A 21977-nucleotide genomic window follows, 5' to 3' on the forward strand; every position below is an offset into this window, starting at 1 on the left:
TTTTTTTTTTCTTTTTTTTTGTAGTGACAGGGTTTTGCCATGTTGCCCAAGCTGGTCTCAAATTCCTGGGCTCAAGCAATCTGCCCACCTCAGCCTCCCAAAGTGTTGGAATTATAGGCTTGAGCCACTGTGCCCAGCCTCACTTTTTAATTTTTAAGAAATTGTGACAAAATACATGTGATACAACTTACCATCTTAACCATTTTGAAGTGCACAATTCCGTGGCAGATTTAGCTACAGGTCTGAGTTCACTTCCAACATAAGCATAATAAAAACGTGGTCTGAGGCCAGGTGTGGTGGCTCATGCCTGTAATCTCTACACTTTGGGAGACCAAGGCGGTAGGATTGCTTGAGCCCAGGAGTTCAAGACTGGCCTGGGCAATACAGCGAGACTTTGTCTCTACAAAAAATTAAAAATTAACTGGGCATAGTGTCACGTATCTGTGGTCCCAGCTGATTGGGAGGCTGAGGTGGAAAGATCACTTGAGCCTGGGAGGTCGAAGCTGAAGTGAGTGGTGATCATGCCTAGGTAACCGAGTGAGACCCTATCTCAAAAAGAATAAAAATAAATTGAGAATAAAAGCATAAGGCCAGGCACGGTGGCTCATGCCTGTCATCTCAACACTTTGGGAGGCCGAGGTGGGTGGATCACCTGAGGTCAGGAGTTTGAGACCAGGCTGGCCAACATGGTGAAACGCTGTCTCTACCAAAAATATAAAAATTAGCCAGGTATGGTGACGCATGCCTGTAATCCCAGCTACTCGGGAGGCTGAGGCAGGAGAATCGCTTGAACCCGGGAGGCAGAGGTTGCGGTGAGCTGAGATCACGCCACTGCACTCTAGCCTGGGTGACAAAAGCAAAACTCTCATCTCAAAAAGAAAAAAAAAAAAAAAATAGCGAGGTCTGGGACTCTAACCAGGGAGTCATTGATCTAAATGTTTAGACATGCTGCACACAGAAGTTCAAGCATTTCTACAAAGCAACAGATGGGAAATTTCCCAGGGATAAACTTATTTTTTGGCAAGTCAAAAGTATGTAGTATGCAACCCCGGCTTTGGGAGTTGGGAGAACCAAATGACCTTCAGATGCTGGAAAAATGATTCTCCCCTGCTGAAAGAGGTCAAGTGTATTTGGCCAAAGGGGATCTAAAATGCCTTGGCTTCCAACTTCAGGGAATTGAGCTTTTCCCTCTAATTTTCCAGCAAAAGGGAAGGAAATGTTGACCCTAAAACCACATGAAGCTGAAGCTAGAGGCCTCTGTAGCAGTTCACCAGATCTCCATTGTTAAATTCTATATTGGCCTTTTATTTATATATTTGTCATTATTTTCATTAATGCGTTAGAGTATAGGCTGTTTGGATCCAAACCTTGACTCTTCTACTTACTCGGTATGAGACATTGATTAAGTTGCTAAATCTCCCTTCAGTTCTTAGAATCTGTGCTTCAGGTTTTTGGTTTATAAAATGGTGATAATGACACTTTCTCAGAGGGTTGTGGTAAGGATTAATGGTTGATGGATGTAAAGTACAAAGAACATATTAATTGCTATGTAAATGTTAGCTATTATCAATACATGTGACAATTTTTCCTTCTCCATCTTCTTGTCCCCCTCCCCATCCCCCTCCTTTCTTATTTTGTTGGCAAATAGTCAGATTCCGTTTGGGATGCTGTCGCACTGTTTTATTCTGCTTCATGGATGTTTCTCGGGGGGAAATTTCTGCAGTTGATGTGTGTTGAATTCTGTTTTCTGATTTTTTGCAATAACTCTGTATGGATCTGTTAATATTTTCCTTGTGCTGATAGTCACTCTTTCATCTTCCAGATATGGAAACTGAGTCCCCAAAAGGGAAAATGACTTGCCCGAGATCACACAGAGATAGTGGATAAACAAGTAACAAGACCAAGAGTTTCTGACGACCAGTCAAAGTCTTGTTCCACTGAACATTGTCCAAGGACATTGGCCTCAGATACTGATGTCATCTGAGCTCCCTCCAAACTCTATTCACCCACAGGGAAGACTTGAACACCCTATGATTCCAAGTATTCTCCAATTGACATCTTCCCCTTCTAACAAAATTGCAAGCACTTCAAGGGAAAGGCCTATGACTTGATTATTTTGGAATCTTAGTTATATGCTCAGCACTGTGCCTCAGACTTTTGAGGGTAGGAACTATTGCCTATAACGCCTTGGATGACTAGGGGCAGATGCTCAGTAAATGGAACCAGTTGCTCTGCTTTAAAAAAAGGAAGAGTTGGGAAGGCAGGGAAGAGAATTAATATGTATCAAGAACTTAATATATACCAGTCATTGTGCTGAGAATTTTCACTTTCATTATCTCATTTAATTCCCAGAATTCCTTTATGGCATCATCAATTTCTGTATTTTACAATAGGAAATTGAGGCTCAGAGAGGTAGGCAACTTACCCTGAGTCTCTTCACAAGTAAATGCTCAAGTGTGACATTTCACTGGTGGGTCATAACCTTCTGGAATCCAATATTATAAACACAGAGTGAGAGGAAGAAGAGTTCTGACACTTTCCAGAGGGTAAAACAAGTTTTTTATTCTCATTAGAGAACTATGAAATTAGTCACATGAATTGTGAAAACCTAAGTCATGGTTTTATTTGTTCAGTGACAGTGTGGAAAATGACATCAAGCTAGAAAAAGAATATAAAGGAAAATCGTGAGTGTTTCAGTCTTGCTCATAAAGAGAGACCTATCGTTACCAAATCCAGGCAACCTGAACCCACCCTTCCTGCAAAAGTTTTATCTACACTAGAATTTTGAATGGGAGACAAAAAAAATAAGCTATAGGATTTATAATATGGAGAAGGTGAGTTTCATAACAGGGCAAGGCCCAGGTCTGAAAAATATTTAGTTCCTGTGCTAGACTGGAAACAGCCCCCTAAAGTCCAGGTCCTAATCTCTGGAAACTGTAAATGTTTCTCTATTTGGAAAAGGGGTGTTTCTTTTTTCTTTTTTTTTTTTCCAGACGTGATTAAGTTAAAAATCTTGGAATGGGAGTTTTATCCTGTATTATCTGGGGGTGGGGGGGATGGGGGGGTGCTAAATGCAATTATAAACGTCCTTATAAGAGAAAAGCAGAAGAAGATGTGACACATCCACAGAGAAGGATATATGAAGACACGGGCAGATACTAGAGTGATACAACCATAAGCCAAGGAATGCGAGCATTCAGGAGAATCTAGAGAGCAAGGGACGGATTCTCCCCTAGAGACTTTGGAGTGGGTGTGGCCCTGTCAAGAACTTAATTTTAGCCTAGTGAAATTGATTTCAGGCTCCTGACCTCCCAAACTGCAAGAGAATAAATTTCTGTTGCTTTAAGCCACTTGGTTTGTGGTAATTGGTTGGAAGAATCACAGGAAACGAATACAGTGCTCCTGTGTTGTTATCCAGGTTTCAGCTTACTGAGGTCTCCTTTCCCTTCTATCTGGAAGCCCCAAGAAGAGTTTCTAAAAACATCCTAGGCTGGGTGCGGTGGCTCACGCCTGTAATCCCAACACTTTGGGAGGCCGAGGTGGGGTGGATTACCTGAGATCAGGAGTTCAAGACCAGCCTTGCCAACATGGCGAAACCCTGTCTCTACTAAAAATATAAAAATTAGCTGGGTGCAGTGGCAGGCGCCTGTAATCCCAGCTACTCCAGAAGCTGAGGCAGGAGAATCGCTTGAACCCAGAAGGCAGAGGTTGCAGCGAGCTGAGATCACACCATTGCACTCCAGCCTGGGCGACAAGAATGAAACTCCATCTCAAAAAATAAATAAATAAAAAATAAAAACATCCTAATATTTACTGAGTGTCTCTTCTGCCAGACATGATGCCAGGTGCTTTACATGCAATAGCTCACCAAATCCTCACAATCCTATTAAGTAGGTACTAATACTATTCCTATTATACAGATGAGATAACTGAGGCTCAGAGAAAAACTGGCAGGGTCATATCCTAACAGGTGATGAAGCTAGTACTCCAACTCAGGTCTGCCCAAATATAAAGCCCATACTTTTAGCCTCTAGGCTATATCACCTCAATCTCTCTGGGTTGTCAGGGATTTAATTCTATCAATGGATGGCATTTTGAGACACTTACTTGGGGGATGTTTTCAGGGATAGATGTGGGACCAAAGGAGACCAAGCCTGGCTGCACTCCGGCTCAACAAACTGAGCTACCACTTCCATGTGCCTTTTTCAGCAAATAGGAGATAGCCAATCCTAGAATCATAGAAAGCTAGACCGAAAATGATCTCAAAGATCCATTTGTTCAAACACCTCATTATTTATAGACAAGGATGCTAGCCCCAGAGGAGAGGGTCACATACACAGGTTATAGATGAGTGACAGAGTTGTAATTAACTGGAGCCTAGATCTGACTTCAAATTCAGGGTTGGTTCTACTGCATGTCACACTGACCAAAGTCATGGGTGTTGCTGTGGTCTAAGGTGCTGACCAAACTTGAGAAACTTGGGAATAAGGGAAATGGAGAAATGGATCACAAACCTCCTGAAAGCTATAGTGCTCCAGAGTAGTCATTCTTTTTTCTTTCTTTTTTTTTTTTTTTGAGATGGAGTTTTGCTCTTTTGCCCAGGCTGGAGTGCAGTGGTGCGATCCTGGCACACTGCAACCTCTGCCTTCCAGTTTCAAGCGATTCTCCTGCCTCAGCCTCCCCAGTAGCTGGGATTACAGGCACCCACCACCATGCCTGGCTAATTTTCGTATTTTTAGGAAAGACGGGGTTTCACCATGTTGGCCAGGCTGGTTTCGATCTCTTAACCTTAGGTGATCCACCCGCCTCAACCTCCCAAAGTGCTGGGATTACAGGCTTGGGCCACCGCGCCTGACCAAGGTATTCATTCTTACCTAAGACATTCTACAGGGCTGATAGGGGTAAGCTTCCGGTTTGAGATGGAGACTGAAGGGACCGTGATTGTGTAACCACATCCCAAAGTGGAAGGAAAGAAATGTCATGAATTTCTAGAACTGAAGGGATTTCAGGAAACCTCAAGAGTGACAGCATCAGAAAATGCAAGAGATTTAAAAAAAAAAAAAAAAGGGAAGTTTTGGACAAATAAATGTGAGTTGTATCTTATACAATCAACAAGTAACTGGTTTGGGAAGCTTAATATCCCTAAATAGCGGAGCAGACCACCCCTCATATTATCTTATGCCCAATTTCTGCCTCAAATAAAAAGTAGGAGTTAAAGACAGAAGTTAAATCAGTAGTCAGCCCAGCGCTGCATTCCAGGCCTGGTAATTAAAGATCCAGCCCTGAACTAACCGGTTATATTATCTATAGATTCCAGACATTGTATGGAAAAGCATTGTAAAAATCCCTGTCCTGTTCTGTTCCCTTCTGATTACCGGTGCATGCAGCCCCTAGGCACATACCCACTGCTTCCTCAATCAATCACGACCCTCTCAGGCGGACCTCCTTAGAGTTGTAAGCTCTTAAAAGAGACAGGAATTGCTCACTCAGGGAGCTCGGTTTTTGAGACTTGAGTCAGCCCACGCTCCCAGCCGATTAAAGCTCCTTCCTTCTTTAATCCGGCGTCTGAGGAGTTTTGTCTGCGGCTCCTTCTGCTACATAATAATGGTAGAGGCTGAACATTTCTCATGTTTACCCAGCCTTCATGCTTAATAAGGTTGTTGAAACAAATATGATAGAATGCATTTTAAATGCTCCGTACAGTACTAGTACACAATAAGTGCTCAATGCACGCTAGCTGTTATTATTAAAACATTAATTAATAACAGTAGTAACAACAGCCACTGTCTTTAAGACACGTTGATCAGTGTTTCCGAAACCGTATATCCCAAGTTGCTCTTCGGCCACGTTTCGCTGCCCATTGCATTCCGGGGCTTGTAGTCCGGAAGTGAGAGGCTGATTTCTCAGCGCGCAGGCGCAGTGGCGCGGGTCCCCGGAAGAACCCGCTGCAGCTCCCAGGATGAGCTGGTTGCAGTGGCTGCTGCTGCGGCGGCGGCGCTGAGAGGACACGAGCTCTATGCCTTTCCGGCTGCTCATCTCGCTTGGCCTCCTGTGCGCGCTGCTGCCTCTGCACCATGGTGCGCCAGGTCCCGACGGCTCCGCGCCAGATCCCGCCCACTACAGGTGAAGGAGGCCAGGTTCCCGCCCTTTCGCAGTTGGGGAATGGGATGCGCGAACCGGGTCCCTTCCCTTTCTGTCCATCCCAGGTCTCCTACCCCGACTTGCTCGGACCCCGCCGCTAGGTCCCAGGCAGAAATCAGCTAGTGATTCCCACTTTCCGCCCTGTATCTTGTTCTTCCCCTGCTTGTTTTTGTGTTCTGGCCCCATGCCTGATTTCTCGTCCCACGCCCAGGGAGCGAGTCAAGGCCATGTTCTACCACGCCTACGACAGCTACCTGGAGAATGCCTTTCCCTTCGATGAGCTACGACCTCTCACCTGTGACGGGCACGACACCTGGGGCAGGTAGTGCGAGCGGAGGGGCAAGGGGCGGCCAGGGTCTGACTCTCCGGGCCTAGGCGGGCGGGTCAACTGGGGCTGCTGGCTTCATGGTCTCCTCACCGGCACCGGAAAGCCCCCAGATGAGCTACAACCGCGCTCCCTCCAATTCTTGCTATCACCTCCAGGATCCATTTAGCCTCCCTCAGTGAAAAAAAAGTCCTGGATTAGCCGGGTGGGCTGGATCACTGGGCTCAGCGCCAGCAGTAACAGGCACCAGCTGTGGGGACATAGGCAATTTCTGGAGTAACAAGAAACCGTGGAAGGGCTCCAAGAATTAGAAAACCCAACCCTTTCATTGTGCAGGTGGGCATTCAGCTCGAGGAAGGAGTGTGACACTCCTAAAACTTAACTGTTTGTAGTTGGTGTTCCCTGTGCCTGAAATACACTCTCCCGGTTTTCCTCCCATAACTGGCTGCTGCTTGTCATTCAGATCTCAGCTCAGTAGTCACCTCCTCAGCATCCGCTTCCCTAACGACCCACGACTCCCTTTTAAGTCACTCTCACAAGTTACCTGTTTTATTTTCTTTGTAGCACTTCTCTTTGATACTCTCATTTTCACTTATCTACTGGTGTGTCTTTCTCCTTCCCACTAGAATAAAAATCTATGAGAGCTGGAATTCACTGGCTTATTCCTTGCTGAGTGAAGAATCATTGCATTAGCTGAAGCTGGCATTGATTGAACACTGTGCTAAACATTTTACTGTGTCATCTCCTTTAATTATCTTAATACCCCATACGAGTTAGGTGCCATTATCCCTGTTTTACACACGAATGTGCTAAGGTCGAGAGAAATTAAACTCAAAACTTGTGATGGTTTTTATTTTTTTAAGTTGCAACAAAGTAAATACAAATGGCAAATTCAAGTGGTAAAAAATTATGTACAATAAATATCTCCCATACCCTAGAATTCCAACTATTAACTTTCCTTCATATCTCTCCAGAAATATTCTTGGTTTGTGCCATTATACATATAGATGTGTATATGTGTATCTTTTTAAAATGAACTTCTTAAAGGCATAATTTACATATAATAAAGTATACTCTTTTTGTTTTTTGAGATGGAGTTTGTTGTTTCCCAGGCTGGCGTGCAATGGTGTGATCTTGGCTCACTGCAACCTCCGCCTCCTGGCTTCAAGCGATTCTCCTGCCTCAGCCTCCCAGGTAGTTGGGATTATAGGAGCCCACCACCACACCTGGATAATTTTTTTGTGGAGATGGGGTTTTGCCATTTGGCCAGGCTGGTCTTGAACTCCTGACCTAAGGTGATCCACCCACCTCGGCCTCCCAAAGTGCTGGGGGATTACAGGCATGAGCCACCATGCCTGACCTACGCTCGTTTTAAGTGCATAGTGACCACCATCACAGTCAAGATATGAAACACTTCTGTTATCTTAAAAAGCTCCCTTGTGACCCTTTATAGTTCATCCCTGCACCACCACTGACCCTAACAATTTCTGATCTGCTTTCTGTCAGTAAGTATGTCTTTTTGAAACACAGATGGAAACATACTAAACCACCCTGTCTTTTTCATTAAAAACAATTCGAATATCTTTCCATCAGCACATAGAAGTCTTGATGACAATCTTTTTGATAACTTCATAGTTTTGCACTGTTTATAACACAGTTTAATCACCCATTAATGGGCAGACAGTTGGGTTCTTTCCAGCCTCTTGCTGTTCTAAACAATACTGCCATGAACACTGTCAAATAGCTGTTCACTGTGGGGTAAATTCCTAGATGTGAAAATCGGTGAAAAGCCTGTGCTTTAAGCTACAATCGTATACTGCCTCCCAATGGTAGAGGAGAATGCCAGAATATAGGTGATGTATTTAATTACAATGGAGCTACATCAGCCAATCCTCCCAGGTGCATTAAGTGGGTTAGAGGATCCCTGCGATTTTCACTGTGGTTTCTCTGTTGTGACTGTAAGTGGGACAGGCAGAGGCATTACTTTGCCTCATTTACTTTTAAGGGGATCAGATCTAGGGCAGCCATAATGTCTGGTATTTGATTTTCTTACTAAGCGGCTGGGATTTCTGTCCTTTTGCAGTTTTTCTCTGACTCTAATTGACGCACTGGACACCTTGCTGGTAAGTATCTCGTCTGTTTCTTTTCCTTTCCACCGTTACATAACCAACATCCTTCCTCTTTTGGCAGCTTGACTGTGGGTGAAAAATGAATTCCTTTCCTAGGCCTTTTATTTGCATCTCATGATTCTGAACTGTCCGCTGCAGTTGCCTAGCTACATAGGGAAAAATGAACTACAACTTATGCAGATTCATTTATTTAGCAAACATTTATAGAGGACCTGTTATGTATGGAGACTTGTAATAGGCTTGTATAACTCTGTGGAGGATACAGAGACTTTGACATCCTCCTGTTTTCAGAGGCTTACATTCTAGGAGCCATGTTCAATGATAATAAAAGGATATCAGGTTGAGCACGGTGGCTCACACCTGTGATCCCAGCACTTTGGAAGGCTGAGGCAGGCAGATCACCTGAGGTCAGGGGTTCGAGAGCAGCCCAGCCAATATGGTGAAACCCTGTCTCTATTAAAATACAAAAAATTAGCCTGGCGTAGTGGCACATGTCTGTTATCCCAGCTACTGGGGAGGCTGAGGCAGGAGAATTGCTTGAACCCGGGAGGGAGAGGTTGCAGTGAGCTGAGATTGCACCATTGCACTCCAGCCTGGGTGACGAGTGAAACTCTGTCTCAAAAAATTAAAAATAAAAAAATAATATCAGTGACTAATTAGTATGTTTGTGTAGCGCTTAGTACAGACATGTATTAATTCTTCCAACAACTTCTTGAGGTAAGTACATTTACTCCTTCTTATGGCTAAGAAACCTGATGCTTACGACTGGGTGCAGTGGCTCACGCCTGTAATCCCAGCACTTTGGGAGGCCAAGGCGGGAGGATCACTTAAGCACAGGAGTTCAAGACCAGCCTGGGCAATATGGTGAAACCCCGTCTCTACCAAAAATATAAAAAATTAGGCATGATGGCACATGTCTGTGGCTCCATCTGTTTGGGAGGAGGGTGAGGTGGGAGGATTGTTTGAGTCAGGGAGGCAGAGGTTGCAGTGAGCCAAGATTGCACCACTGCACTCTGGTCTGGGTAATAAATAAAATAAAACCCTGTCTCAGACAAACAAACAAACAAAAGATATAAAAGAAACCTGATGCTTAGAAAGGTAAAAAGGGCCAGGCATGGTGGTTCATGCCTGTAATCCCAGCAGTTTGGGAGGCCAGCATTACTTGAGCCCCGGAGTTCAAGGCTGTGATGAGCTATGATCACACCACTGCACTCCAACTTGTGCAACAGAGCAAGACCCTGTCTCAAAACAAAACAAAAAAAAGTCTTGGACTGGTCCAGGTCAAGTACCCATTCCATAGCCAGAGGGATGGGATCAGCCTCTCCCAAATCACAGGAGTGACTACTGGGGAAGAGTGATTCCTAGAGGGTAAACTGAGATGTTATTTATTGTCAAAAGAAGAGAGATTGAGATTGCATTTGGCTAATGGTTGAAATAAAAATGGTTTATTTTCTCAAGCAAAAGAAAGTCTAGAGGTAATTTCTAGCGTTGGGTCAGCTACTCAACCGTGTTATCAGAGACTAGGCTCTTTGTAGCTTTGCATTCTAGTATCGTTAGTGGTTTGGCTTTTATTCTCATGCTTAGTACCTCATGGTCTCACATAGCTGCCATCGCTTCAGAAATCAAGTCTGAGTTCAAGGCAGAAAGAGAGAGACTAAAAGCCATGTTAGCTGTGTTTGTCCCTTGGTATTAAGAAAACAGAAGCCTTCCCAGAAGTGCCCCCAGTAGAATTCTCAAGGGTCAGAATTGACTGGGTAAACAATCAACTGCAGCAGCAAAGGAGGCTCAGAAAGCTTCTGGATTTCCAACCTCTGGTGGGAGGCCATGAGGTAAAGAGGGTAGGAATGAATTTAGTTTTGGGTCAGCCAACCTGTTCTGTTTTCCACAAGGTTGAACATGACAAGACAGGGTTAAAAACAACTGATACCTACTGCAAAATGTCAAACTAAGACTTTTGGCTGGGTGCGGTGGCTCACTCCTGTAATCCCAGCACTTTGGGAGGCCGAGGCGGGTGGATCACGAGGTTAGGAGTTCGAGACCAGCCTGGCCAATATGGTGAAACCCTGTCTCTACTAAAAATACAAAAATTAGCTGGGCATGGTGGCGCATAATCCCAGCTACTCAGGAGGCTGAGGCAGGAGAATCCGGGAGGCGGAGCTTGAAGTAAGCTGAGATCTCGCCACTGCACTCCACCCTGGGCGACAGAGTGAGACTCTGTCTCAAAAAAACAAAACAAAAAACCTAAGACTTCCGTGTAGTTTGCATTCTTTATATTGTGTCCGTTTTTGTTTGTTTGTTTGTTTGGTTGGTTGTTTTTGAGGCGGAGTCTCGCTCTGTCGCCCAGGCTGGAGTGCAGTGGCCAGATCTCAGCTCACTGCAAGCTCCACCTCCCGGGTTTACGCCATTCTCCTGCCTCAGCCTCCCGAGTAGCTGGGACTACAGGCGCCCGCCACCTCGCCCGGCTAGTTTTTTGTATTTCTTAGTAGAGACGGGGTTTCACAGTGTTAGCCAGGATGGTCTCGATCTCCTGACCTCATGATCCGCCCGTCTCGGCCTCTCAAAGTGCTGGATTACAGGCTTGAGCCACCGCGCCCGGCCTATTGTGTCCGTTTAAATGACTACATCGTCACTCTTAATTGGGACCTAGGAATTTACTTAACCAGTCTCTTGATATGAAGTCTCTGGATGATCTCTAGCTCTCAGTGCTTTCTTCTGCTGTCACCAATCCTAGGAAAGAAACTGGAGGTCTTAAGTGGAATTTGTGAGGGCCACATCAACATAGGATCCCAGACTCTGAATCTGCCTCCATACATGCAACAGCCTCAATGTCAGGTCTCCTTTTTATTTCCAGATTTTGGGGAATGTCTCAGAATTCCAAAGAGTGGTTGAAGTGCTCCAGGACAACGTGGACTTTGATATTGATGTGAACGCCTCTGTGTTTGAAACCAACATTCGAGGTGAGGGCTGCTCTCTAGGACCTTTAAAAGAAAAGAGAGTGTGAAGTTGCCTCTGTAAACCAAAAAGTGGTAAATAGGATTTTAAGGACTGACCATGCCAGGACCCTTGGCCAAAACCTCTGACCGACAGAGCTCTCCTTCTCTCCTGGAGGATGAGGTGGGGAAGTCTCAGGATTTCCTCATCAGTTTCAGATATGAAAGTGACCAGGAGACTAAAAGCCTGGAAAGAAATACACCAGATTACTCACCTCTTTAATATATATTTGATACTAGGCACACAGCTATGAACAAGAGAGATATGATCCTTGCCTTCTTGGAACTTACTGTCTGTCCAATCCAATTTTCTGCAATGATGGAAATGTTTTATTTTCTGTGTTTTGGCCAGTGTGGTAGCCACTAACCACATGAGCTCTTGAGCATTTGGAATGTATCTACTACAACTATGGAACTGAATTTTTAATTTCATTTAATTTTAATGATATTAAATTTAAATAGTCACATGTGGTTAGTGATTATTGTATTGGACAGTGCAAATCTAGGGCATTAATCTTCCAAACTTGGCTGCCCGTAGGAACCACTTAGGACCTTTTAAAAAATCCAGATGTTGAAGCTCCACCCTAAACCTAATGAATTGGAATCTCTGGGTTGGGTCCTAGGATCAGTTTTTTTAGCAGACTTCCAGTGATTCTTGTGAAGCTACCACAACCCTTATTTGCATTGACCTCTAGACCACTTAACAGCTGTCACCTCTGGATGGCAGAGTTCTACTTTTCCCCATTATTTTGTATGTTTTCTGCAATGAAACTTATATTCCAGACATATGATCCATAAAAATTTTTAAAAAGAGAAGAGAGCAGAGGGACAACATGGTCTAAAATCCTGGTTTAGGAATCCGGCGTGAGTTGGAGGCTGTGCTTGTTGGCTGTGTCTCCCAGCTTCTGAGCCCAGTTTGTCATCCGTGAATGAAAGTCGTTCTTATACCTTCATTTTTGATATGAATATAATTGATACCAGCTTTCTTTTGGTTGACATTTTCCCATGTATCTTTTTCTATCCTTTCCATCTTTCTGTAGTTTTATGATTAGATACATCTTTTGCAAATAGTGTATTATATTTTATCCATTCTGACAATCTTTAACTGAAACATTTAATCCATTTACATTTACTGTAATTACTGATATATTTGCACTCATTTCTACAGTATTGTGCTCTCTGTGCCATCTTCTGTTTTTTTTTTTGAGATGGAGTCTCGCTCTGTTGCCCAGGCGGGAGCGTAGTGGTGCGATCTCGGCTTACTGCAACCTCTGCCTCCCGGGTTCAAGCGATTATCCTGTCTCAGCCTCCCATGTAGCTGGGATTGCAGGTGCTCGCCACCATGCCCTGCTAATTTTTGTATTTTTAGTACAGATGGGGTTTCACCATGTTGGCCAGGCTAGTCTCGAACTCCTGACCTCAGGTGATCCGCCCGCCTCAGCCTCCCAAAGTGCTGGGATTATAGGTGTGAGCCACTGCACCCGGCCCTGTGCCATCTTCTTTATGTTCCTTTATTCTGCCCTTTTTCATGCCTTCTTTAGATTGTTTTTCCCTCATTCCATTTTCCTCTTACCAATATGGAAATTATGCACAATATCTAGCTTTTTACATAGTTTACCAAGTAAATTTAATAAACATAACTTATCAAAGTCTAAATTTAGTGAAAATCTTTGTTCTACTCCTGAATAATGCAAAACCTGGCTTAGAGAACATCCTGACCTATATGCTATAGTTATATATTTTAGTTATTTGTTTTAAACCCTCCATACATTATAATTTTTGTTCTATACTGTTGAAGTTTTGCATTTACGCATATATTTACCACTTTTTCGTTGTTGTTTTTGGTTTGAAATAGAGTCTCACTCTGTCACCCAGGCTGGAGTGCAATGGCACGATCTTGGCTCACTGCAACCTCCACCTCCTGGGTTTAAATGATTCTCCTGCCTCAGACTCCCGAGTAGCTGGGATTACAGGTGTGCACCACCATGCCAGGCTAATTTTTGTATTTTTAGTACAGATGGTGTTTCACCACATTGGCCAGGCTGGTCTCAAACTCCTGACCTTGAGTGATCCACCTGCCTTGGCTTCCCAAAGTGCTGGAATTACAGGCGTGAGCCACTGTGCCTGGCCTTTTTACCACTTTTTTGACTATCTTTTCTTTTCGTGTGTCAGACCTTTTCTCCAAAGTATTTCCTTTAGAATTTCCTTTAATGCAGGTGTGTGCTTCGCAAACATTCCCAGCTTTTGTTTATATGAAAATGTCTTTATTCCACTGTCTTTGGTTGGCCTTTGGGTGATATTTTTGCTGGGTGTATGGTTCTAGGTTGATGATTACTTTCTCTTATTGTATTGAAAAAATTTTCCAATATCTTCTGGTTTCATTATTGTTAAGAAGTAACCTGTCAATTTATTATTTCTTTGTAGAGAATCTTGTTTTGGTTTTCACTTTGGTGTCTCCTTTTAAAAACTTTTTATTATGGAAAACTTCAAACATAAAAGTAGAGAAAATAGTATAATGAACCAGATGTGCCCATCACTCAGCATTAATACTTATTACATGGATTCTGGCTGCATTCGAGATCTTTTTTCCCTTTGGTGTTCTGCAGTGTTTTTTTTTTTTTAATTTGTTTTTGTTTTTTGTTGTTTTTTTTTTTGAGACAGAGTTTCGCTCTTTTTGCCCAGGCTGGAGTGCAATGGCGCGATCTCGGCTCACCGCAACTTCCGCCTCCCGGGTTCAAGCGATTCTCCTGCCTCAGCCTCCCGAGTAGCTGGGATTACAGGTGTGTGCCACCATGCCTGGCTAATTTTGTATTTTTAGTAGAGACGGGGTTTCTCCATGTTGGTCAGGCTGGTCTTGAACTCCCGACCTCAGGTGATCCACCTGCCTCGGCCTCCCAAAGTGCTGGGATTACAAGCGTGAGCCACTGCGCCCGGCCTCTGCAGCTTTACCATAATGTACATACATGTAGATTTCTTTTCTTTATTTTATTTTATTTTTTTTTTGAGACGGAGTCTGGCTCTGTCACCCATGCTGGAGTGCAGTGGCGTGATCTCAGCTCACTGCAACTTCCGCCTCCTGGGTTCAAGAAATTCTCCTGCCTCAGCCTCCCGAGTAGCTGGGACTACAGGCACACACCGCCACGCCCAGCTAATTTTTTGTATTTTTAATAGAGACAGGGTTTCACTGTGTTTATCAGGCTGGTCGTAAACTCCTGAGCTCACGCAATCCGCCTGCCTCGGACTCCTAAAGTGCTGGGATTACAGGCGTGAGCCACTGCACCTGGACTTTTTTTTTTTTTGAGATGGAGTCTCACTCTGTTGCCCAGGCTGGAGTGCAGTGGTGCCATCTTGGCTCACTGCAACCTCCGCCTCCTGGGTTCAAGGGGATTCTCCTGCCTCAGCCTCCTGAGTAGCTGGGACTACAGGCGTGCGCCACCATGCCTGGCTAATATTTTGTATTTTTAGTAGAGACGGGGTTTCACCATGTTGGCCAGGATGGTCTCCATCTCCTGACCTCGTGGTCTGTCCACCTCGCCCTCCCAAAGTGCTGGTGTTACAGACGTGAGCCACCGCGCCTGGCTTACATAGGGACCTTTTATCAGACTTCCACCTGGTGCAGGCCTGGCCTTGGTCTCCTATTCCCCCTCTGCAGGGAGGAGGGGAATTTTGAAGCTTAGGGTCACCAGTTATTTTCAGTGAGAGAGCCACTCAGGATATCTATTTAGCTATGTTTCCAAGTACAGAACCTTTGTGTCTTTTTAAAAGTTCTAAATAGGCCAGGCACGGTGGCTGAGGCCTGTAATTCCCAGCACTTTGGGAGGCCGAGGCGGGCGGATCATGAGGTCAGGAGATCGAGACCATCCTGGCTAGTGCAGTGAAACACTGTCTCTACAAAAAAAAAATACAAAAAAATTAGCTGGACGGTGGCGGGCGCCTGTAGTCCTAGCTACTCAGGAGGCTGAGGCAGGAGAATGGTGTGAACCTGGGAGGCGGAGCTTGCAGTGAGCCGAAATTGTGCCACTGCACTCCTGCCTGGGGGACAGAATGAGACTCTGTCTCAAAGAAAAAAAAAAAAAAGTTCTAAATACTGCATAATAAGTTGAAATAGATAAATTAGTAAAATAAAGGTAATAACCACCATTACCCCCTCCCTCCAGGTGTGACAGATGACTGGGAGACAGACAGAGTGACAAATGGAATGAGCATGGGCTTTGGAATCAAAGACACTGAGCCCTACCACCTACTAGATGGGTGACCTGGGGCAAGTCACTTTATCTCATGGAACCTCAGTATCTTCATATGAACAGGGGGCAGTAATAGTTAGTGCTTGGTACACAATAGGGACTTACAGAAAAATAGACACTGTTCCTGTGATGCACCAAGAGAAAAAAACCCATAAACTTAACACTGTATAAATATGTGGGATTAAGGGACTCTTTTTTCACTAGGTGGCTCTAGCTTCTTCCCAGTGAGCCACCCCAATAGAGGGAGGTTTTTTGTTTGTTTGTTTGTTTGTTTGTTTTTACCCATGAAATAGCCTCAGGAGGTCCTGAGAACATGCACCCCCAATAGAGTGTTTAGGTTTAACTCGCACAGGGGAAAGATCCTTGGTCCCTTGGTCTTTCCCTTTGGACTGTGCCATTTGCTTTCTGTGCCATCTGTAGTGGTAGGAGGACTCCTGTCTGCTCATCTGCTCTCCAAGAAGGCTGGGGTGGAAGTAGAGGCTGGATGGCCCTGTTCCGGGCCTCTCCTGAGAATGGCTGAGGAGGCGGCCCGAAAACTCCTCCCAGGTAAGACCCACACAGAGATGGGGCAGAGATGAAGTCCATTAGGTCCTGCTTCCCTTGCTGAAGATGGGAGTGGCAGTGCTGAATTAATTCCTGGTATTTCTCAGCAGGTGTATTTGGTATTTCTACCCCCCAGGCACCCACCGTGGAAATCAGGAGTGTCCTGGGCATTTTAAGGGCCTGCTGGGGCCCTGACCCAGGTGGATGAGTTGACCTCATTATTGTTTGCAGGGGATGGTGGAAGGTGACCAGCCTGGTGGGTGGAAGGCCATTGCCCTTATTTTGAATGAACCCATTTGTCCCCTCCCAGGTACTATGGTTATTTCACACACTGCTGGAGTAACAGGGGCCCAGGGAAGGGTGTTGGTGTGAGCATTGGCAGCCCTGGATTCTAGACTCAGCTCTGCCAGTCAACATTTTGACCAAGCCACTCTTTCTCTTCACAGTTTGTTGTTGGTTTGTTCTTGATGGAGTCTTGCTCTGTCACCCAGGCTGGAGTGCAGTGGCGCAATCTCAGGTCACTGTAACCACTGCCTCCCGGGTTCAAGCAATTCTTTTGCCTCAGCCTCTCAAGTAGCTGGGATTATAGGCGCCCACCACCACGACCAGCTAAGTTTTGTATTTTTAGTAGAGATGAAGTTTCACCATGTTGGTCAGGCTGGTCTCAAACTCCTGACCTCAAGTGATCTGCCTACCTCGGCCTCACAAAGTGCTGGGATTACAGGCATGAGCCACTGTGTCTGGTCTCTCTCCACAGTTTAATTTTTCCATCTATCGAATGAGAATCATAATTTCCACCTCCCTACCACGTTGGGTTTTGGGGAGGCTAAAATGAGGTCAGGAAAGAGAAACTGCTTAGAGAACCTCCAACACTTTTAAAACGAGAGGGATTTGTTTTGTGGCTAAGCTGTGTCCAGGGCTGCAGGCCAAGCCTCCGTGTTTTTGTCTAGTGAGGCAGTAACACCAGGCTCAGTAGCATCAACTGTACACTGTGTTCCCTTCAGGGTGTGGTGGAAGCTCTGAGGACTGTTCACACCCAGACACGTCACACTGTGCTTTCCACCAGCCTCTTGGCCATCTCACTTATTTATCCCTTTTCTTTCTTTCTTTTTTTTTTTTTTTGAGACAGGGTCTCACTGTCACCCAGGCTGGAGTGCAGTGGCGTGATCATGGCTCACTGCAGCCTCTCGAACTTCTGGGCTCAGTTGATTCTCCCACCTCAGCCTCCTGGGTCGCTGGGATTACAGGCACACGCCACCGCACGTGGCTAAATTTTTTCTGTAGAGATGGGGTTTCACCATGTTGCCCAGGCTGGTCTTGAACTCCTGGGATCAAGTGATCCACCTGCCTCGGCCTCCCAAAGTGTTGGGATTACAGGTATGAGCCACCACACCCGGCCTCTTTATCCCTCTCACATCGCACTTGCCTATCCTTTGGGGGAGAGCTGAGGATAGTGGGTGAGCTGGGTTCAGGTCTCACTCATGGCTCATGGCTCATGGCTAATGGCTTAAGCGTCTTCCTTGCAGACATTGTGTCCTGTGTGATGCATTCCTGGAGGAAACTCTGGAAACTCTGTCTAGCTGCTCCTCCTTTATTATTTAATTATTTTTGGCCATTGGTCATTTTATTAAAAAAGGTCAAGAAACAGGATTTTGTCACTCCCCTTCTTTTTAATACGGCCTGACTTTTCTGAAATATTCCTTAGAGCCCTTCCTGGTTGTGACTTGCTGTCCCGCTGGTGTCTGCCAGATAGCAAGTTTCTTGTCTGTGGCAGACAGAGTTGCTAGACCCTGTGGTTCTTGGAAGTGTCGACACCTTTGTTCACAGATTGGTGACGCACAGGCTGCTCTGGAGTTGTTTGACCTTTAGGCCCGGAGAGGAAATCTCTGCCTCTGGCTGGTTGTCTAGTTCTCGTCTTGAATCAGAAGACACTTGGGTGGGGCGGGCAGAGAACTGGACTGGGGCTAGGGGTGGGCATAGGGCAGGTGTTCCCATCCCAGCTCTGTTTGACACTCTTCTGTGTGGCCTTTGGCTGAATCACTTCTTCACAGGCATGGTTTTCCCTACCTATAAATCCAGGGTCATGCTATATCAGTGGTTTAGTGGTTTATATCCTATTTTGCTTCCTTTTAAAAATTATTTAGCCCCTATACTCTTTATTTAAAGCAGAGATCTTTATTTAAAGTCTATGAATGGCTTTATTTATTATTATTATTATTTTGAGACAGGGTCTCGTCTTGTCACCCAGGCTGGAGTGCAGTGGTACAATCTCAGCTCACTGCAGCCCCCGCCTCCTGGGTTCAAACAATTCTTGTGCCTCAGCCTCCCAAATAGCCGGAATTACAGACGTGCACCACCACACTTGTCTAATTTTTGTATTTTTAGTAGAGACAGGGTTTCACCATGTTGGCCAGGCTGGTCTGGAACTCCTGGCCTCAAGTGATCTGCCTGCCTTGGCCTCCCAAAGTGCTGGGATTATAGGCGTGAGCCAAAAGTCTATGAATGGCTTTGAATGGGGCTTACTCTTTTCATTGTGCCACAAGCCCCACCACTTTCTGTGGCTTAACCCCTGCCTGCATTACAATAAGTTACCTGCCTGGACTTTGAAGGCATAGTGTAAAATAAATAAAAATAGCTAAAGTGAGTGTGTGTGGAGCACCCTCATCACGAGCAGGAACCCAAGGGTTGTGCAGAGCAGTGTTTGACAGCATCTGGCCTGGGTGGCTGCTCAGGGCCCTCCAGTTACGACATTTATCCTTCTCTGGCTCAGACTCTAGCAGGACACCCAGGAGAAAGAGGAAAGTGCTGGCTAAGGTCCCAGGCTTTGGGCATGTATCAGAACTATCCCTATCCCCCTGCTCCTGTCCAGGGTCATAATTTTTCAATTGTTCAGCCTTTCAGACCCCCACTGGCATGCCATATGGAACGGTGAACTTACTTCATGGCGTGAACCCAGGAGAGACCCCTGTCACCTGTACGGCAGGGATTGGGACCTTCATTGTTGAATTTGCCACCCTGAGCAGCCTCACTGGTGACCCGGTGTTTGAAGATGTGGCCAGAGTGGCTTTGATGCGCCTCTGGGAGAGCCGGTCAGATATCGGGCTGGTAGGTTCGCTGCTGCCCTTCCTGTTTGAGTCAAAGTTGCCACCTTGGCCCCAGCTTATGAGGTCCAGGGCTCTGAGCAATAAGTTGCAATCAAGCCAAGGAAAATTTAGGGTGACCTTAGGAGTGGTCCAGGATTTGGGCTCAGGACACCAAAAACAGACCAACCCTCCAATTCAAGTTTGGCTTGGAGTGGGGAGGAGAGTGGGAAAGCACATTTTTCTGGCGGGCAGCAGGGGCTGCATTAAGCTTTGACCACTTGAGATTCTCTGATTTCTAGGAAGAGGGTTGTATATTTCATGCACCTGACTCACGTGGTGACTTCAGCTCATCAGCTCGTCCGGCCTTCATTTTTAGTGTCTGTCTGTATTTGCTGTGTTTTTTAGGACACCAGTTCTGGGAGATACTGAATGACTGTTGCGTGACAAAATGAGTCCTGGCCAGTTAAGTTAGGGGAATATTACACATAATATCCCCCCCCTTTTTTGGAGAGTCAGAATGCTCTTGAGCAGAATAAAAGTCCTCTAGTAAAGAAATCTGTTCAACTTTGCTTAACTTAACATTTCCCAAACTTATTTAACACCAGAGCTTCCCTTTATCTTCCGGTACTATTAACCCATGGAAATTGAACACACTTTGGACCAGATGATCTCTAAGGTCAGTTTCAGCTTCTAAAGGGAATAATCCAGTAAGATTAACAGTAATTGAGCCAAAGCCATCCAGGACATACCACTGGATTTAGTCAGAACTGGATTCAAGCCCTGGCCTTGCTACATCGAAACTGTGTGACTCTGAGCAAGTCACTCAACCTCTCTTGTCCTCAGTTACTTCGTCAGTAATGTTAATATGTTAATACCAACTTTGCTGAGTCATTCTGACATAGGAAGGCTGCATTCAGGTCTAGGCACATTTTATGCAGAGTCTGGTGCTAATTCAGCTTGAAAAGTAAAGCTTGTGTGAGGACTCCTTGAAAATCCCTTAAGAAGGTGCCCCCTTAAGGCTGGGCACGGTGGCTTATGCCTGTAATCCCAGCACTTGGGGAGGTCAAGGCAGGCGGATCACTTGAGGTCAGGAGTTCGAGAGCAGCCTGACCAACATGGAGAAACCCAATCGCTACTAAAAAAATAGAAAATTAGCCGGGTGTGGTGGTGCATGCCTATAATCCCAGCTACTTGGGAAGTGGAGGCAGGAGAATTGCTTGAACCCAGGAGGCAGAGGTTGCGATGAGCCGAGATCACGCCATTGCCTTCCAGCCTGGGCAACAAGAGCAAAACTCCGTCTCAAAAAAAAAAAAAAAAGGTGCCCCCCTGGAGACCTGTAGTGAATCCCTTAGTCCATCTCAGGCAGGTTTTGCTCCAGCAATGGGACCGTAGTAGACTGTGTTGGTGCTGTGCCCATATCCTCTCAACTCTTACCATTTCCATGCACACTGGCCCGTCTTCCAACTGCCATCACCTGCGCCTCTTTGCCTAGGGGTCTCCTCTGGTGCCTGGAGCCACTCTGCTTGCCTTTGGCTGAGGGTACTAGGATTTAATGCTACCTGTGAGTAGCTCTCAAGCCAGTAACTGATACCGATGGGAGTTGGTGGATAAACATTCCAGTTCCCTGCCCCTTTGGTGGGATCACTCCGAAGCTCGAGCTCTGCACTGAATTCCTGAGCTCCCCAGCAGGATTGAACTCCAGTTCCCATGGTGGAAACTTGCCTGATGGCATACCCCTTAAATGCCGCATCCCTTGTCCTGCCTCACTTTACTCCTCCTCTACTGGTGTTTACAGGGACTCGCCTTCCAAATCAACTACTTTCGATCAGAATGAGGTTGTGCCTCTGGGGGAACCCAAACTAACACAGAACAGTTAGCTATTTCTTTGAGTACCAAATGAAGTTACCAGCTTCCATGAGGGTCTAAGCTGTATGAAAAATACATATCTGTGACCGGGCGTGGTGGCTCACGCCTGTAATCCCAACACCTTGGGAGGCTGAGGCAGGCGGATCACCTGTGGTCGGGAGTTTGAGACCAGCCTGACCAACATAGAGAAACCCTGTCTCTCCTAAAAATACAAAAAATAAAATAAATAAAATGAAACAGAAAAATGCATATCTTTGTTTATTTTTTTGAGACAGAGTCTCCCCCTGTCGCCCAGGCTGGAGTGCAGTGGCACGATCTCAGCTCACTGCAACCTCCCCCTCCTGGATTCAAGTGATTCTTGTGCCTCTGCCTGCTGAGTAGCTGGGATTACAGGCGCACACCACCATGCCTGGCTAATTTTTGTGTTTTTAGTAGAGACGGGGTTTTACCATGTTGGCCAAGTTGGTCTCGGACTTCTGACCTCAAGTGATTCGCCCACCTCAGCCTCCCAAAGTGCTGGGATTATAGGCGTGAGCCACCGCGCCTGGCCAGCCAGCATTGGCAATTTTTAACAGTCTCTACAGAGACTGAACAATTAAAAAAAAAAAAAAAAGTCAAAGGATATAAAAAAAGGTACTCAGTGACATTGGTGAAGT

The 21977-nt window shown here is 45.5% G+C and overlaps 2 protein-coding genes and 1 long non-coding RNA gene across 6 annotated transcripts in view; 2 read left to right on the top strand and 1 right to left on the bottom strand.

The window, feature by feature from the left end:
* The window catches only part of LOC105496256 (MMP24 opposite strand), a 134878-nt gene extending 129277 nt beyond the window's left edge, over positions 1-5601 (top strand). For all 3 annotated transcript variants that reach the window (XR_011613394.1, XR_011613395.1, XR_011613398.1), the window contains one exon: positions 1823-5601. The gene's annotated coding sequence lies outside the window, so the exon portion shown is untranslated. The remainder of the gene's footprint in view (positions 1-1822) is intronic.
* A 336-nt stretch (positions 5602-5937) lies between these two features.
* Positions 5938-21977, top strand: part of LOC105496255 (ER degradation enhancing alpha-mannosidase like protein 2) — a 39661-nt gene continuing 23621 nt past the window's right edge. The window contains exons 1-6 of one of the 2 annotated variants that reach the window (XM_071079468.1): positions 5938-6123; positions 6353-6463; positions 8550-8589; positions 11447-11552; positions 16250-16375; positions 19266-19477. In XM_071079468.1, coding sequence (XP_070935569.1) covers positions 6017-6123; positions 6353-6463; positions 8550-8589; positions 11447-11552; positions 16250-16375; positions 19266-19477 — 702 coding nt within the window. In that variant the 5' untranslated portion in view covers positions 5938-6016. The remainder of the gene's footprint in view (positions 6124-6352; positions 6464-8549; positions 8590-11446; positions 11553-16249; positions 16376-19265; positions 19478-21977) is intronic. The other variant, XM_071079469.1, reaches the window with a different exon arrangement.
* On the bottom strand, positions 11459-21476 carry LOC112429252 (uncharacterized). Its single transcript, XR_003021431.2, has 3 exons — positions 20890-21476; positions 11646-11772; positions 11459-11573 (listed from the first exon to the last, which is right to left on the bottom strand). It is a non-coding gene; the product is annotated as an uncharacterized lncRNA (long non-coding RNA).

Source organism: Macaca nemestrina, chromosome 15 (genome assembly GCF_043159975.1).
Source record: "Macaca nemestrina isolate mMacNem1 chromosome 15, mMacNem.hap1, whole genome shotgun sequence".
In the NCBI taxonomy this organism is placed as follows: Eukaryota; Metazoa; Chordata; class Mammalia; order Primates; family Cercopithecidae; genus Macaca; species Macaca nemestrina.